General features: G+C 28.9%; 1 protein-coding gene across 1 annotated transcript; it reads right to left on the minus strand.

The window, feature by feature from the left end:
• Positions 1 to 10,780: 10,780 nt before the first annotated feature.
• LOC101210775 (protein CNGC15b) lies at positions 10,781 to 14,916 on the minus strand. The gene is made up of 8 exons (XM_011658702.2): positions 14,793 to 14,916; positions 14,043 to 14,120; positions 13,345 to 13,894; positions 13,040 to 13,252; positions 12,634 to 12,923; positions 12,071 to 12,182; positions 11,744 to 11,980; positions 10,781 to 11,611 (listed from the first exon to the last, which is right to left on the minus strand). The coding sequence occupies exons 2-8, from the start codon at positions 14,069 to 14,071 to the stop codon at positions 10,940 to 10,942; spliced, it is 2,103 nt and encodes a 700-aa protein (XP_011657004.1). The 5' UTR covers positions 14,072 to 14,120; positions 14,793 to 14,916; the 3' UTR covers positions 10,781 to 10,939.
• Positions 14,917 to 17,752: the final 2,836 nt, after the last annotated feature.

A 17,752-nucleotide genomic window follows, 5' to 3' on the forward strand; every position in this document is an offset into this window, starting at 1 on the left:
AACTATGATTTCAAAATATGTAAAAATATTATTAAAAAAAACTGTTTAATTTTGAAAAAACTAAAAATAAAAATTGAATTCAACGTGCGTCATTTTTCTTTAAAAAATATCAAATGAATAAGTGGTTGTATTTGTATATTGTGAGAAAAAAGAAAGAAAGAAAGAAAAAGATTATGGGTGTTTTTGTGTTTGTTTTCTTTGTTGGAATGATTTTCATGGATGGCTTTTTCTTTTTTCTTTTTTTTTTCTCTCCTCTTTTGCTTTTGAGTCATAGACGTGTCCCAATTTGATTGGTCGAAAGAGAATATTAACTAAAAATCATTAGTAGAAAAAAAAGGGGAAAAGAAGATAACCTTTCCTTTTTTATCCTTACCACACTCAATGTAAATTGGAGTTTGTTTTGTTGTAGGACCCAATCTTTATTTTTAGGTTTCATTATTTTTTTTTAAAAAAAATGCTATAACATTTTTATCATTTATTTTTTAAATATTTGCAATAACAAGATTTTGACCACTACTTACCAATGTTTGCAAAATACATTTGGTGGAACACATTTCTTATAATTTTGGATAAAAATTGAGATATAAAAGAAATTTTCAGTTTTCAATTTTCAATTTTATATTTTCCCTCACATTTTCTAAAAAACTTTTAAATCATAATTCAAACAAATGCATGAAAATGTATAGACCACCACTTTTTCGTGTAACCCGTTCGAGCTGGGTAATAACCATGCAAAAGACATAATTATCACCATTTGAATAGTTGTAACGAGCAAAGAAAAAGTAAAAATGTAAATATTATTTTTTAAAAAAAAAATCATCTTTTATTCCTAATATATAGATATAAATATAAGGAAAAAAAATTCTAATATAAAGAAAGTATCATGCTCATTTTGTTCACCTTATACAATTGTTCTTATCATTTTTTCAAATCTCAAATATAAGTAGATTTGATAGATGTTTGTTAGTGATGAAGCTTTCATAAAATAAAAAGTCATTTTTGCCCTTATTTCTTGAAATATAATCATTTGTACCTCTATACTAATCTGTTTAATGAACAAAATCCAATATCGAATTTTTAAACGTGAAAACCAAATTAATGAACTATAGAAAATTAAATTACACCATATATTAACCAAGAAAAATGAAAGGACCTAGCACTTAATCAAATTACAAAATTCCAAAACCCCAAAATCCCAAATCCAATGATAATACAGCTAGAAATAATAATAATAATAATATATCTCCACAAACTCAACACCAAACACACAAAGGTCACATATATAAAATTATATAATATAATATTTATGGGTGCACGAGTGTCCTCCAATGAAATGTAACTATCCAAACCCATAATTTCAAATACACATGAAATATTGTGACAAGTCTTTATCGAAGAAAAAAGAAAAAACACTCATAATAAAAATTATAATTAGATATCCACAATATATTCCAAGTCTATATATATTGTTTTTTTCAAGATGAACGAAAAAAATATGGTTTAGTTTGATTGTTTAAAAAGTTGGATGTGTATGTATGAATCTATGATAATAAGAAGAAGAGTTGAGGAAATAGCGTAAGTTGGTCTAATTTCTTTGTCAAACTCTCTGTGTTATTAGCCGCCATTGAAAAAGAAGTTTGTTAGGCTGTTGCTTTCTTCCTCCATCTCCTTCCGTAGCTTCCATCACTTTCATACTACATTTTTCAAACTCCTTTCCTCTGTATGTGTGTATATGCATTATTCATTATTGCCTCCCGTCTCATTCTCTCTTAATTTGTCGTGTGAAATGTATGGTCGTTTCAATTAGGCTTCTAGTGAAGGTAGACTCTTTTGTTAACATTATATTTAAAATTCTTTTAATGCAATTTAATTATTTTTGGATTGGATTAATATAATTAGTCTAAATACAAACATAGAGTTATTATTATTATTATTATTATTATTTTAGAAAAATTGGAGAGGCAATTGTTAAAGAATTAAAAGAGAGGGAAAATCAAAATGTTTGACTAAAATATATTAAAAAGAGATACATACATATATATATATATAAATTGTTGATTCCGCATGCTGTCGGCAGGTTTCATTATCCATTACATTTCATTTGATTAAACTAAAGACATATTTGCTTTTCTTGGTCGTATGTTTAAAGTCTTTGGATGAGTTCATGTCAACGTTTTTACATTTTAATCCAACCAAAATTAAACATCTTTTTTTCTTTTCATAACTCATTTCTATTAAATAACCTTTACAATCTAAACCCTCAAATCAAACCACTTTCCCCTTATCAAACTGGAAAAAAGGGAAAAGTTCAACTCCAATTTACTTTCTACCATTAAAATATAATAAATCAATGATTCTTATTAGACCCCTAATTAACACTTGTTGAATATAAATGTGAAAGTTTTGAAAGTATTGCATTCAGTAGGACATCTAGAAATAAAAGTCTCTAGAGAATAATAAAATTTATATAAACAAATTTGTATTTCATGTTTTTCTATATTAATGATAATGATTCATACATATCTCATCAATTCTATAATATTATTGTCTATCTATACTAAAAAATCTCACTTCAATACACATAGTTTTTCTTTTTTCTTTTAAATAATATAATGAAAAACTTTTATTACATTTCCAACATTTTATTTATATTTAATTAGTATTTGATTCGAAAATTAGATTCTAATTTAATCCAATGTTTAATAATAATATATTTAAAAATTAAATCATAAAACTAGAGGGTAGCTAACTAAGTATAGGTCAAATATACATGCTGTATGTTAAAAATAGTTGTATATAATCACTAATTTTTACATAATGCTTATTTTAATTAAAACAAAATCAATATATACTATGAAATACTATATTTGTAAAGGATTTTGTATTTATTAATTTTCCTAGTATAATTTATATTATGAAACACAATATTTAATTGAATAAATTGAAAGAAAGTTGTGGGATGAAAGAAAGAAAAATAAGAATTGGAATGGTTTTATTTTAAAAATAGAGAAATAAAATAAAAATTAGAAAGAAAAAAAAAAAGAATAGAAAAAGGGAACAAAGCATGATGGGAAAAGTTAAGTTTAATTTATAAGAAATAAGTTTATTTTATTTTTAAAAAAATAATAATAATGGTGAGAAAAACAAAAGGGCCGGGGGGGCAGCAGCACCGACTTCTTATTTGTCTCTCCAACACAAAATCCCTCACATTACTTTCACTCTTTTTCCCTTTGGTCCCTCTCCTCTCAACCTCATCATATTAACCACAAACACACACATATAACACTTTCATTTTTCATTTCCTTTATATATTATTACATTAATTTTCTTTTCTCATTACTTCCTAACCTTCACTTTTCTTTTTTTTAAAAAAAATTAATCTAAACCCTCCTCAACCCAAGTTGACTACTCACTTATTATATTGTAGCTCACTCAATGTTTGAATATCTCATTATAATAGTTGAAGTTTTCAAATACTGTAGCTCTAAATTTCAAACACAAACTATTATAACTAATCACATACTATAACAATCAATTAAGTGTCTCAAATACCCTTCAGTTTTAAGAAAGAAATAGATGCATGTATGACATCTAAGAATGCCATTTTTTTTTTTTTAAATTTTAGATATCATGTAAATGTTCAAAGAAAAAAAATGCTAGGACATATTTCAAATAGTCAGAATCTAAAGAGATATATTTTAAAAATGGAGAGACCCATTCTTCAAATTTTTGGGAGTAAAACGTGTAAGTTTGCATATATAAATTATTTGAAGGTAGAGTTGATGTGTTTAGGATAATGTTTAGCAACTATTGCATTTGAGTGTATAGCATTGGGACATTAATTTAGAATTTGATTTAGGCCGGTACCAATTCTCAAAAGCCCAATTATCCCAACGCTATCATCTATACAAACTTTTAAATTACAATACCCTTCTCTTCTTTTTAATTGTCCACATCGATACATCTAAACCTAAATCTATGCACTCACCCTCTCCCACTAATATTTAATGGATTCATTTTTTTTTATCACATAATTATTAATTTCTCATTCAAATAATATAACTTATATTATAAATTTACTTCTTCAACCTTTAAAAAATATATAAACTATTGTCAAAATACAAAAAAGAAAAAAAGACGAATTAGTTATTGAATGGGATCCAACAAATTCAATCTCACATCTATCAAGTTTTTAGTTTATTTTTGTAAAAATTTATGTATCTAATAAATATAAAATTAAAATTTTGAATTTCTATTAGATATAAATTTAATCTTATATCAAATGGATAAGTTATCGATTATTCTTTTTTAATAAAAGAATAATTTTCGTAGTTTATCTTATAAAATTGAAAGTGTTTAAAAATTTATCGATAAACGATGAAAGACAAACTATTTGGTCCTCAAACTATTATTATTATTATATATATATATATATATATATATATATATATATATATATATATATATATATGTATATATAATGTTTTTCACGAATGACTAAACCATATAGGTTGGTAGACTATTTTTTAGAATTTGTTTGCCCATACATACTTTTTCCTTTCATTTTTAGACAATATTGAGCTATATTATTACATAGTTTTAAATTTTGAAATATATAATCTTCAAACTTTAATAGAAAATAATTCCATATTTTTCTTCAAAATTTTAAGATTTTTTTTGTTATTTGCATTTAACAATTAGCTAGGTAGCTTAAACAAAGTTTTTTTTTTCTTTTTTTATAAGCAACGTGAAAAACAATGTGTATTTATATACTATATTTGTGATCATTCAAATAGTCGTGTTTCTTTTTCAAGTTTATTTTTTCTAAATAATATTGTTCATTATAAAACAACGTGGTCATACACCATTCATTCTAACAATTTTAGTTTTTATTCATCTTGAGTATATGGATTGCATAGTTTTACATATGGACGTATACTTTCCCTTCAAAATTAAATTAATATGAGTTTTTTATATTTATAAAATTTAAATTTTACTTTTAAAGAAAACATATATTAATATCTAACTTCATTTAAACTTTTTTTATTGCTTCATCACAAAGTTGAATTGACAATCTAAAACTTTAAATTTTCACGAAACTGATCGTGTGAAAAATTATTCCATTTTTAACTTCAATCAAACTTTTATATTGAATTTTCACATCTTGTTAAACTCTTTTTTTTTTTTTAATTAGATATGTACATTTTATATTAAACAAATTAGAATGATTGGGTATGCAAATGTCGTGACCTTTAATTTTGTAATAAGTTACCAATATTTTATATTAGTTTGTAATTTTTGTTTCATTTCTTTTTTAAATTTACACAATGTATTTACATAAATATTGATCATGGATCAAAATGTTATATTACTTTATAGAAATAACGAGTAAAATGATCAATATCACAGTTAAAGTTTCATTAACTAATTTCAATATTTTTAATTAATTTTTATCACTATTTCTATAAAAACTTTTTAAAATTTATCGAGATATTTCCGTAAAATTTAAAGATATTGATACTTTATATTTATATATATATGAGTTGTATTTATGGAATGTATTATCTACAAACCACGAATTACGGGAGAAAATGGCGTACGCATAATTATTAAATAAATGCATATCTAACACACACTAACAAACAAAATTAGAATGTAAAGCATTTATTAAAAAATAATTAAGAGTTAGAATAAAACTCATAATATTATAAATCTACACACACACATCCATCATTAATTATTAGTCAATTGTCAAATTAATGAAGTAAAATAATAAATGAATATGTTTTGGAAAAAGAAAATAAATGAAACATTAATAATGTGCCTCTAAGTCTAGATGGAACAATCGGTACGAAAGCACTGGATTTATGTGCCTATATACCAATGGAATATCTTTCTATCCTACCTCGATGTTAAATATATCAAATTAAATTAAATATTTATAAAATTTGTACTTTTATATTTAATGGATCGGAATAGATGGAAGTAAATTATTATATGTATTATAATAAATAAATATTATCTTTGTTAAATCGTGATATTTGGTTACATTTATAAATATCTTTAAGAAAATTGTTATTTAAAATAAATTTTCCATGGTTAAAATTAAAACATTGGTCTCAAAATAAAAATTTTTCTTTTCTTTTTGTTTTTTGGACAAATTCTTTCTGTTTTTTTTAGGCTTTACAGTTGTAAGGTAATAATATAATTAACGTTTTCATAAATCTGTGTACTTGTTTGGGCTAAATATGATGTCACATAATTTATTGACCTACAAAATTATGATAATCATCCAACTTATTCATTGCCTCATTTCACACATTTCTATCTCTATATGAATAATGTTCATCAATTACAGTCAAAAAAATGTGGACATTATATTTCTTCATTATCATTTCTCAATGTCAATCATGTTGAGTTTGGAACGAGAAAAATGATGTTTCATTATAAATAAAATATGGTCTAAGTTAAAATTTAATTAGATCCCATTAACTTAATATTTTAATTAGCTTAGAAATAAGCCACATCAAGTAAAATTATACATAGATAATAATATAAATCATAAAAACTTACCTCTAACAAACTTACATACATGGTAACATTTATATAAGCTCTAAAAATTTAAAATTTAATCCAATAATGAGAAGCATATGATTTTTTCAATTTGTTATCTTATTGTAATATGGACAACGATTTAGTTTTTTTTTTTTTTTTAATGTACTTTCTAAAACTAATATATAATTTCATAAAATATTGACAAAAAGTAAAGATATTTTTGTCAATGCCTTTTTGAGTCCAAGAGGCCATTGCTTTATAATCTCCTTTTTTAATAATAACTATTCAATGCTAATGAATAATCTTCATCTTCTTCTTACCTTTTTTTTTTTTTTTTCTTTTGAAACAAAAAATAGATCTTCTTTCTACCTAATAATTTACTCAATTTTGTCTAGTACTGTGTAGACTTTATGTTTAGAAAAAAAACTAAAGCAACCTTAAATCTTTAATCTTAATTATATGAATAAATTCATGATTGTATGATTGGTATATATATTTTAATGAAAACTCTATAATGTTATTGTGCTATTCACTAATTTGACAATTCTATCATTAGTACTGTATAATTTGGGGCGTAAATAATTCACTAAACAAAATGGATTTGATCATGACCATTCTATTTCGTAATATCATCTAGGTAGTTTATTGATATTGATATACAATTTAAACAAATCTATTTACACAAAGATATAAAAACTATCTAAATTTTTAGTTGGCAAGTGATCAATAATAATAATTATGGAAGTTGCTTGAGCAATCGCAATCCCTCCCCCTAGAACAAATTAAATAATTAATTTGGCCAATTTTATGTCTAATAAAACTAAGTATGGGGAAATGAAAAGTAGTTTAGTGTTAATTTTAAAAATTAACCTTAATTGAAGTAATGTCGTAGTAGGGCTGAAAATTAAATAAAATAAAAAAGGGTGTGGGGGAAGGTATTACTTGAAGGGGCCATGCATTATTATTAGAATTGGATTCCAAGTTTACTTGAATTAGATTATTAATGTCCCTACTTTCCATATGTTTAATTTCCAAATATGTACAAACACATAATTATTATTTTCCTTGTCATTTTTATTCATTTCTCCTAATAATATAAAACCTCTCCACCTAATCTCTACAAATTTCGAAATATTAACCCTACTCTATTAGTATTAACCTTTTCTGTTTTTTTACCCTAATTTTCTTAAACAATTAGGATATTTCCCACTAAATTATTTATTTTTAATGTGTTCTTACATGTAATACAGAACAATACTATCTGATTTTGTGAATAGTAATTTAAACTATATAAACTCCATACAAGAGTTTATTGTATTTTTATTTTAGAAATTTGGGGGATAAATTAGATTTTTGAAATACGTCTAATTTTTTTTATAAGGAAGCCTTAAATAGTTTACTAAACAAGGACTTGTTTCTTCGTTTTTTAAAACTAAACTTTTTTTTTCCTTTAATTTCTTACAATTCAACAATGTCAAGAAGGGATGGAAGTTTTCACCAAGTGATATCAATTATTGTTGAGAAAAACTCATTTTGATACTGTTTTACATATTTCTTAAGTAAACTAGCTGAATTTTTAGCCAAAATTATAAAACAAAACCAAGTTTAAAATAAATGATTTTGATTTTTTGAGTGTTTAGACCTTGGTATAGTTTTATAAAATGTAGATCCATGACAAATCCATAAATTTAGAAGTAAAAATAATATTTATTAAATTATGGTTGTTTTGAAACTTAATAAAATGAACATACAATTACAAATATAACAAAATTTTATAGTTTATTTATGATAGATCACTATATACTAACTAAATGTGTCATGATAGATAGTAGTTCATCACACTCTTTATGTATTATAATATTATCTATATCGGTAAATATTTTTGAGCATTTTTTAAAATTTAAACTAATTTTCCATATACTAACATAACTTTTAAAAACAAAAAATTAGAAACAAAGGATATTAATGTGTGATTTGGATTAAAAAATGAATAAAGAGAGGGTTAAATAATGTCATCTTCTTCTTCCTTCACTTTAACCCTTGTTCACATTGAGTTGTTAGTTAACATTTGGGTTTTCTTAATTTCACATGAGCATACTTTTCTTTTTTATATTACTATTTTTCTTGAATGCAACATAATGAGTGGAATTTCACCAAACACAAGTCAAATTCTGGGTTTTTTTGGAAAAAGAAAAATTAAGCACATTTTAGAACATCCTTGGGATTTTGGAACAAATAAGCATGAAAGAAGAAGAAAAAGAAAAAGCAATGAGATGAAAAGTTGAAGAGTACTTGAAAGAGGAAAATGAAAATGAAAATAAAAATACAAGAAGAACTTAAGTCACTGGAGTATTCGTAATCTTCTACTACTAAAGAAACACAAAACCCAAGATTTTGATGTTTATAGTTTGAATAATAATGTATAGAATATTGAAGAAAGTTGAAAGAGAGTAAAATGATATTTGAATGGTAATATAAAAAATTGGATGAGAAGAAAAAAGAAAAAAGAAGACAAAAGACTGTAGTTAGGACATAACATTATTATTTTAGAGTTGGACTTTGTTCTAAGCTTCACATGGTGGCAGCAATAAGTAATAACAGTGGGGACTTCACCATATAATGCTACCAAATTTTACTTTTATTTTTATTTCTGTACCCCCACCCCAAAATAATGTTTTTTCTTTCTATTTGGACCCCAACCATAGTTTTGTTTCTTTTTCAGTTTGTTGCACTGTCCGAATCATTTTCCTCTTCTTTTTCAACATTACTATTTACTTCTTCCTTAAATCCATTCTCTCTTACTTTTAATTACATTTTTATATGATTTCTAGAGAAATAGAAACAGAAGCAGAAACAGAAACACAAACAGAAGCATCTTTCACCAATTCTTCCCAATCCCAACAACTTTCGCTTTAATTACTCAAATCCCGTTTTGTCCTTTCAATCATGCCCTCAACTCTATCCAAATTCTCTCATTCCTCCCTTCTCTTTTATCATTTTACACCCCAAGTCCCTAAAATAAAGTGTTTTCAATGAATGAAAAGAGTTTGAATTTTGGGTTAAAAAGAATCATCTTTTTCCAACTAAATTCAAATTCAAACTACTAGGACCCTCAACTTCCATAACCAAGTTTTAGTATTACACTCTTATCCTACCATTTGGTTTTTTTAATTAGTTTAGAGATTTCTTGGGTGATAGACATTTTTTTACCAAGTTTTATCAAACCCCGTCTAATAAAATAATATATTATCTAACGTTGGCTGATGTGGTGAAACTGGGCCCACTTCTGTGTCTTCTAAATGGGCCATGGATAACGCCCATTGGCCCATCTCCATCTTGCTTCTTTTCTTAAACTAAGTTGTCTCACTTTAGAGCCTTAAATGTTGTCTAATGTCTACCATATACTCACTCATTCATGTATCAAATTAAAGTAAAATGAGAATAAATGGACCATATAAATCTTTTTTTTCCTATATGAAATTCAATTTAAAATAAAATCATTGAATTTTTTTTTAATTAAATAAGAATGTCATATGGTCAAAAAAAAAAAAGAAAGTTAATGCACAACTTTATTTTGTTGGACCCTAAAAGTGTAAGCTAAGATTTAATATATAGGGTTCACGAATATGAATGTCTAAAATGAGGCTATAACTCATTTACTTCAAATGCTTTATTTTATATAGTTGACAACTTTCAATGACCAACTTTAGAGGGAAGGTGAAATCTACTCATCCTTCCTAAATTTGAATATATATATATATATATATATATATCCCATTTCTAACAACTAAAACAAATAGTTCGTTCCATTAAAAGGAAAAAGCCCATTTAGTACGAGGCTCGAAACTTTGAGGTGAAACTTGGGCCTTCTCCAGGTAGAGCCCATTGTCTAGAGTTTCACTTCTCATGTTTCTTAACATAACGTAAAATTTGAAACAAATAATGTATCCCTATAACCATCCAATCTCTCTTTGTGTTTAGTTTAGTAAATTAATCGCCAATTATCATTTCAAAATTGCAAAATATATATGTACTAGAAAATATAAACTTTAAATCAGAGTAAAATATAAAACCTCAGACATGGAGTTCAAGTAAATCAAACCCAATTACTATAATTAACATACATATTATAGAAACTTATTGTGATGCTTTACATCATTCATACATCTCTTTCAACTAGTTCCCTGTGTTACACTTACACCACATCCTTCAAATCTACCTAACAAAAAAAAAAAAAAAAAGTCAACAGAAAATCCCCACGTAAATTTTTCTTAACCAAACTTTCATTTTACACAAAACAACCAGTAGTAAGTATAGCTTCACCGTTCACACCCCACCTGTACAGACTCAGTTGCTGGTTTTTCAGCCGAGCTCCATCGTCACTTTACTCCTCAACAATGGAGAAGTCAGGTTCTTCTGGCTTCTGCAATGAGCTTACGACCCCAGCATCTGAAACACAACGCTTATTCAATGCCCTTCTAGCATTTCCTGATCGTGAATCCAAGTTTGATGTCGTTGGTGGTGAAAGCGGGGACTCGACTTTGGTAGTTGGATAACTCTCTTTAGCCCTGAGTTCAGCTCGCTCTTTCCGTCTCTTATATCTTCGCCATGCTGCTTGAACAAAGCATGCAGCCCATGTTCGCCATTGATGCGAGTAGAATCGAAACTTGTGTCTTAGTTGTTTGCTGTGGAGTCTTCTGAACTGGGAGGATACAAATTTCAAGTCCTCGGCTATGAGAGCAAATGCTTCTACCTCGGAGATGGCTTTGACCGTGCGAGTTGAAGACGGAAGCACAACGCTTGGACGAGGGTCAAGAGCCCAAGTCAGCAGCTCCTCACCACAGAAATCACCCGGACCAATACGACAGGAGTTGAAAAACCCAGTTCTACCACCGTTAGTGGTGTATGAGTCAAGATGACCTCTGATTATGAATAGCATTTCATTGACGGGGTCACCTTCTCGCACAAGAAATGTGCCTTCTGTGCTCAAAGCGGGTTTAAGTCTCTCACATATTGCATCTAGCATTCTTTCATCCATTTGATCAAACAATGGAACCTGCAAAGATCAAGAAGGGGGTGCACAGAGATGAATCGGTTTAATTTGCGACAAATTGTAATTCGTGAGCAGTCATTTCCAACACTGCTCCTCCGTATCCATATGTCATGCAAATTTATATGTGAAATTTACCCTTCGAACGAGGTCAAGGCAAAGGTGACGTTTTATATCTCTCCGGAGATCCAAGGGAAGGCTTCTCAGCAGCACTTCTTCATCGACTCCTCGAGTTGCTACCCACTTATACTGATCATATCTGCGGACAGATTGTCTGAGTTCTGGAGGTAGTTGCCTGTGGTGCATCCATTGTTCTGTATCAGTTCTCCTTATTCTCCACTCTTCTAATCGAACTGTTGTCGATTGGAGATATTTCTGCATAATATATTGCGTGATTTAGATTTATGGCGGAAGGTGATTATAAACTATGGGTTAATTACAATAGCTATTATATAAAGGGCTTACCTGCATATTACCAATGAGCAATGCAAACAGAACCAGTCCAAGAGTTGCCACAATAATGGCAAAAATTATTTCCCCAACAAAAGTGCTTGTGGCAAGATTTTGTCCCAAGGAACTGCACATAAAAATGGAGGGAAGTTGAATTTTTTGTATTGAACTCTTTAAGGACTGAAGGGTCACTAGTAAGCCAGCAGAACGCAATTTTTTTTTCTAGGAACCAGAAGAACACATTAAACAGCCACAATAGTGAGTGACATAAAATGGAAACGGCTAATTTCAACAAGCTTCATAACAACATAATGTTCTTCCCTTAAAAAGAAAATTTTCAGAGATACGTTTCCTGATCTTCAACCATTTTATGGTTGGAAGAACATTTTTCTTTGAGAAAAACAATTCTAAAATATACTCCCCTTGGCCCTTGGCCTATGTAGCCCCTGATCACATGGGAGGGCTATCTCTCTAAATCATATGAAAAACAACATAATGCGAAATTGTTCCTTCTTATTAGAAAAAAAATAAAAACAAAAATTTTATGCTAACATAATAAAAATGCAGGCGTAGCTCACCTGAGATTTTTCAGGCCCCACCAAAGACAGTAGAAGTACTTGTTGAAAAAAGGTGAGGTTGTGACATGGAAAGTTATTGCATCACCATATATACCAAATTGATAAAAGGAACCATTTGGATTGCATGAGCTTTTAATGTTGCTCGTATTAAACCATGAATCCCTTTGAGGGTCATCAACCTTATGACAATCAAAAAATCCATCTTTACAAGATTTGTCAAAATAACAAAATCTTCTCCAGCATGCTTCTTGTCGCTCAATTGAAAGAAGGTACCAGCAGGCTCCTAAAACCTTTTAAAAGGATAAAACAGTAGGAGCAGTAAGATAAAAATAAGTTATTACTTTTTCATTTTAAACTCTAATTTCCACTTCGAGACAATTAGAATTGGCAATAGTCTTCTACTTACATGGCTTGCCAACATATAAAGAATCAGGTTATAAGCAGCTCCAGCCCATGCTGTTTGTGTCACAAGTCCAGTGGCTTTAACAATTTGTGTTGAGAGAGGAAATATGAGAAAAAGCCTTGGGAGGTACTGGAATATGAGAAAGAACCTTAGAAAGTTCTTGGTGTTAGTCATTGTTGAACCACTAAGGTTGGGAATGACAATCCAGATCAGTACCTACAAAGGCCCAAGGACCAACGCTCAGATCAATAATTTGACAACCTCACATAGAACACCAATGGAAAAGCAACTGATGGACTGACATATACCTGGGGAACTGGCACGGCTGCAATGAGATCAATCCAGAATCCATGGCGTAGATACCTTATTGCTATCTTACAGGGATCTATAACAAGCTCTCCTCTCCCAAATACACGAGAAGAGGGCGCAACATAAGCTGTACGAAACTTAATGAAAATCTGAATTGTGTAGAAAACATCAGCTATAGATCTTATAGTTGTGAGGACGACTTCAAGACCTACTCCTATATCAATACACACCTTATCCCTGACCGCAGGCAAGTAAAAGAAAAGAGGGTCTACAAACAAAGAGACTAAACAAGCAACTAAAAATATCTTATTCCATCGCCTTATGACTTGCCCCCTAGGATCCAGTATTTTTCTTTGTACTCTCTCATAATCCTCTGAGAAAACTCTAGATAAAACTTTAGCTCTCAGGGATCGTCCAGACTTCCTAGAAGCTGCTGTCCTCTTGCCACTTGATTCCGGTATTTGTGTGCCATCAATATTGTATATGATCTTTGTCACACCACCACCATTGATAGTAGGCAGGGCAGATGATTCAAGATCGTCTTGGAACCTGAATCAAAAAACAACTTTGAATCATAAACGTGTCACGATGCCTAAATCCCAACTAAGTGCAAACCAAATACAATAATGATAGAGAAACGAACAAAAATAGTATTAAAAATTGTGTCCTCAGGTCTAATACTGAAAAGGTAACAAACCTTACGGATCTAGAACTACCATAAGCCATAAAGATATTCTCAAATGAAAACTTTGGCTGCAGTTCTAATGGAGTTAACCTGCAATACAAGGAAATAACAGTAGAGGTCAGAAGGCTGAAAATGCCAAATTATGTTAAGTTCATAATAACTGAAAAAGACAAGGCGTGAATTCAAGGCCCATAAACTAAAGAGGAAGGTTTTTCCATGCCTGGTGTAACCATGAATCATGTGAATTAAAAAATTGCAGCAAGGATAAAGCTGTAAAGCCTCTCAAACTCCAAATGAACAAGTTGGACATGTGAGTATTTTGTATTATAATACCCTTTTTAACAACCAAATACTTTCCAAGTAGGATATCATAGAGAATTGCATCTCAAACCAAGTTCATTAAACTAAGTCCAATTTCTTAATTAAAACCAAACACTTTTTTCCCTCATTCACAAAAACACCGACAAGAGAAAAAGGGGAGGAAACATTAAGATTGCATCTCAATAGGAAGAAGTAAAAAACTGATGATGGGTTTTACAGGAATACCTGTTTCAAAGCATAAAGAGAAGGGCTTGTTGTAGTTGTCGCCCAAATGAGAAGTTGAAAATCAGAATTTGAATGAAATGGGGAAATGGGGTTTGAAATATTCAATGAAATAGACATGGGAAAAGAAAAATGAGAGAGTAGGAAAAGGTACTTAAGTGAGTTCAAAGAGAGAAGAATGACACTGAAATTATAAAAAAAAAAAAAAAAAATGGTTACCAAGAAGAAGCGCTTCCATGAGTCTGTGAAAGTCTGAAAGAGACAGAGAGAGAGAATCCAAAAACAGAGAATGGGTCTAAAGAAGTTTCATAAGATGGCAGAAGAAAAGATGCTTCTTTTGGACTTTTTTCTAAGAAAATATAATTTAAAGTTTGTTTTTTTAAAAAAAAAAAAAGAAGAAAAAGGAACTTTTTTTCCCATTTTACCCTGCAGCCATTGTTGTGCATTTGATGTAGTGATCATAGGGAGTTGACTCTTTATTTTCTATCAATGGAATTAAGAAAAGCCAAAAACTCACTTTTCTTTTTGCTTTTTGCTTTTTCTTTTTTCCTTTGAGGAAACCAAAACTTGGCCTTTTTTTGTTTCCATATTACATATGTACTTCATTTTTCCATTATTGCTACTTTTGAAATAAACACAATTTCCAAAAATAATAACAACAAAAACGAAATCAATGTGTGTGCACTTCTCAAATTCTGTTTAACTTTCTATTTATAAAATTGTATTTCGAAATAATAAAATTCTGAAAAGGGACTATGTGTAGTCTTGCAATAAATTAATGACTAAATTATTAAGATTATATTTGTAATTCTAGCTAAAAAGTGAAGTCTATGAACACTTTTTTTTATCTCTAATTTTTTTTTTTTTTTGGCTCTATCTTTGCTGCCATGTTTTTTTAAAAACTAAGTAAAGCTTTTAATACTAAAAAAAAAAAAGAAAGTAATAATTAAGAATATAACTCAATTACTCATAACAAATAAAAACTATATATATATTTTAAAAAATTAGATGCGGAATAAAACAATATAAATGATCCAAAGTTTTAATGTTGAGAAACAAGATTGCATCTTGGGCAATGTATTGAGAAGATGTGTAAATAATTAAATGAAATACCTTATGAAAGATTGTGCAATTTGTAGTTGAAGTGTAAATTTGGGAATTCTTTAACTGCTCTGCACCAACAAAACCAAACTTTGGTGGGTTTTTCTATGGTTTTGTATTTTAAGAGATGGACAACTAAATATATATATAAATATTATGTGTGCTTCTGTTTATGCTTCTCCTCTCTCTCTCTCTCTCTCTCTCTATACATAGTATAGTAAATGGATGGGATAGTATGTGTAACAAAAATGTTGGTACTGTGGAAGTGCGGATCTCACAAGCCGTAGAAGAAGAAGAAGGATTAAAAAGAGGGTGAGGTAATAGTAAAAGTACCCGGCCGTGATGGGCTGAGGCTGAGACTAAACACAAAACAAATTAAATACTAATAAATTAGTTAAATGCCACGGTGTCAGACCAAAGCCAATGAAATCCGACAACCCAAGATGCCAGCTCACCCTATAGTTAAGATTAATTGATTTCTAAATATATAATTAAAACTCCTCCTAAGTCCTAATTCCTAACTCCTAACTCCTAACATCTCACGTCTCTCATCTCTCCCCCACTAAACACTAAACAAGGACGCAACATTAATTGCATATTTCATTTGTCTTCACAATCACTTCTTCACTTCATATATAATACCTTATTTATTCCAATTCCATTACTCAAATATCTCTCTCTCTCTCTCTCCAAATGACAGGTTTCTAGCAAATATGCAGCTCATATTTGTTTGTAACTCATATGTTATTCTATATACCACCATCTTTCTTTATTATATGTTTGTTTCGATTCTATCAAAAATTGGAATGATAGTAGTTTAGAATAGATTAGAAGTAGTGGAAATGGGGGAAGTACAAAAGAGGGACTAAAAATGGGGGCCATTAGTGTGAGATGTGATTGTGGTTGGGACATTATAATCAGACACCCCTTATGGGATCATTTAAAACACCCATTTCTTGTTGTTTCTCTTCCCTTCCCATATTGCCTTATTGCAAATTTCTATTTGCTTACAGACTGTTCTGATTTGGCAATGGGTCCATTCTAATTTCAATTTTAATAGCTCTCTCTTCTCATTATATATTCTCCAAGCATGCATTTTTATATTTAAATAATTCCTCCCATTAAATCATTTTCAATCACTCCATTATACTTTGTCTTTTTTCATTTACTCTGTGTGTATATAATAATGTACTGGATTGTTGCACTATTTCTTTACTGTTACTCACAATAGTGCATTCTGAGTCTAGCCTAAAGATATGGGAACTTAGGTACTAATGATCATGATTCATGTTTTGTACCTTACCAGAAACGTGAACGAGTTTCTTGTTCGATTAGACTCTTTGAAGTTTCGTATTTAGAGATTTCCGTTTTCTATGTCAAAACGGGATAGAAATTCAATGTTTAGGAGAAAAATGAGCTAAATGGAGATGGGAACGGCGAATGCATTCTCTATCCATGTCCCTAACCCCTTTTGCTTTATTTTTATTTTTATTTATTATAATAATTTAATATCATGTTATAATTATATAAATATTATATTTAATTACAAGTTTTATTGTTTATGGTTTAGGTAATAAATATATAATTTAATTGAAAATTATTGCAAAAAAAAGAGCTTACCTTTGCTAACACCTAACTATTAACTTAAATCGTGCTAAAAGATTTCAATAATTTATCTTCAAACTCAAATTCTCAATTCAAATATTAAAATTGGTAAAATATAAGAATATAGAAGATACAACAACTTATGGTTGTGAAAGTGGGAGTACAACCCCTATAAAATAATCTTATTTTGTTTAAAACAAAACATTATTGAATATATATTGTAATTTAACACTTCGAAATTAAAATTAAAATACAAAAATCGATAATGTGAAGGAGCACGTATTTTTGCATACTCTTACGTAAACTCGACAGTGACCATAAACATCTATTATACATACGCACACTTACACATTATATCCTTATTTTATAGTTAGATGAAATTTGATGCATGTATTAATGTAAATACGTAAACAGAAATGAAGCATTAAAAAAAATCAAATAAATTGTGCCGTGATGATAAGATAACCCATTTA

The sequence above is a fragment of the Cucumis sativus genome, chromosome 6 (assembly GCF_000004075.3).
Source record: "Cucumis sativus cultivar 9930 chromosome 6, Cucumber_9930_V3, whole genome shotgun sequence".
In the NCBI taxonomy this organism is placed as follows: Eukaryota; Viridiplantae; Streptophyta; class Magnoliopsida; order Cucurbitales; family Cucurbitaceae; genus Cucumis; species Cucumis sativus.